The 1,053-nt window shown below is 35.6% G+C and overlaps 1 protein-coding gene across 1 annotated transcript; it reads left to right on the top strand.

Moving 5' to 3' along the window:
- Nucleotides 1-6: 6 nt before the first annotated feature.
- Nucleotides 7-1,047, top strand: LOC111387426 (iron-sulfur protein NUBPL-like). The gene is made up of 3 exons (XM_023011980.1): nucleotides 7-101; nucleotides 193-325; nucleotides 551-1,047. The coding sequence occupies exons 1-3, from the start codon at nucleotides 75-77 to the stop codon at nucleotides 727-729; spliced, it is 339 nt and encodes a 112-aa protein (XP_022867748.1). The 5' UTR covers nucleotides 7-74; the 3' UTR covers nucleotides 730-1,047.
- The last annotated feature ends 6 nt before the right edge of the window (nucleotides 1,048-1,053 follow it).

Genomic DNA, 1,053 nt, shown 5'->3' with positions numbered 1-1,053 from the left:
TAGAGCCTCGAGAAGTTTGTACTATTTGTGGCAAATTTTTTTCTGTTCTGTCGATTTTTAAACTGAATTCGTTCATGAACCGTTTTCCGAGACACTTCGCTGTAAGTTTTTCATTTACGAGTTTCATCAAATTTCCACATCTAAATTCTCTACAACAAAGACGAAGATTGATTCTTGTGTCAATTTTTGAAGCCTGGAGCCACCAGGGGTTTTGCTTTGCAGAGTGGAAAGGAACCCCATCTGCAAAACCTGAAAATCGAAGGGGTTAACGATATCATAGCAGTTGCTTCTGGCAAGGGTGGCGTTGGAAAATCCACTACCGCTGGTATCTTGTAACAATTTATTCTTTGCTTATTACATCTTATTTCACAATATATAAGGGGAACTTGTATTTTTGGGGGGATGGATGATTAATATATACAGGTGAAATGAGTATAGGAAGTGATTCTCGTTGGTTTTAGTTTGTATTAGAAGTTGGTTTTGTGGCATGTGTGTTAGTTTGACATTTAATAACACTACAATTGGATTACTAAAATTTGTTAATATTTAGTGAATTTGGCGGTTTCAATCGCCAAGAAGTGTCAGCTTAAAATTGGGCTGCTGGATGCTGATGTATATGGACCATCAATTCCTATAATGATGAAACTGCATGGAAAGCCTGAAGTGAGTGCAGGTGGTTGTTTAATTGCCTTGCAATCCTATGATCCCACCCCATATTTTCAATTTTAGACTATTTGACTATGTGTATCAGTCTTATAAAGCTATATGTGTTCAAAGAGGTAACAATGGAACTAAAACTCGAGAAATTTGTTGTACAATTACATCTCAAGTAATATCCACAAGTATGTAGGAGTATTTTCGTGTAACTGAAATATGCAGCAAATGAAGTCCATTGGTTTAGCTAATCCATTGGATCATGAATTTAAATATTTTGAACTTTTCTGGGATACTCGAAACATAAATTCCATCAATATCCCCGTTTATCTGCATATTTTACCTTTTCACTTTACACAGTGTGATTCAGTTTAATCTTTTTCTTCGCGCATGCTAATT

Source organism: Olea europaea, unplaced genomic scaffold, assembly GCF_002742605.1.
Source record: "Olea europaea var. sylvestris unplaced genomic scaffold, O_europaea_v1 scaffold40240, whole genome shotgun sequence".
Classification (NCBI taxonomy): domain Eukaryota; kingdom Viridiplantae; phylum Streptophyta; class Magnoliopsida; order Lamiales; family Oleaceae; genus Olea; species Olea europaea.
Note: the sequence above shows the minus strand (reverse complement) of the source record. Positions and strands in the feature narration are given on the sequence as shown.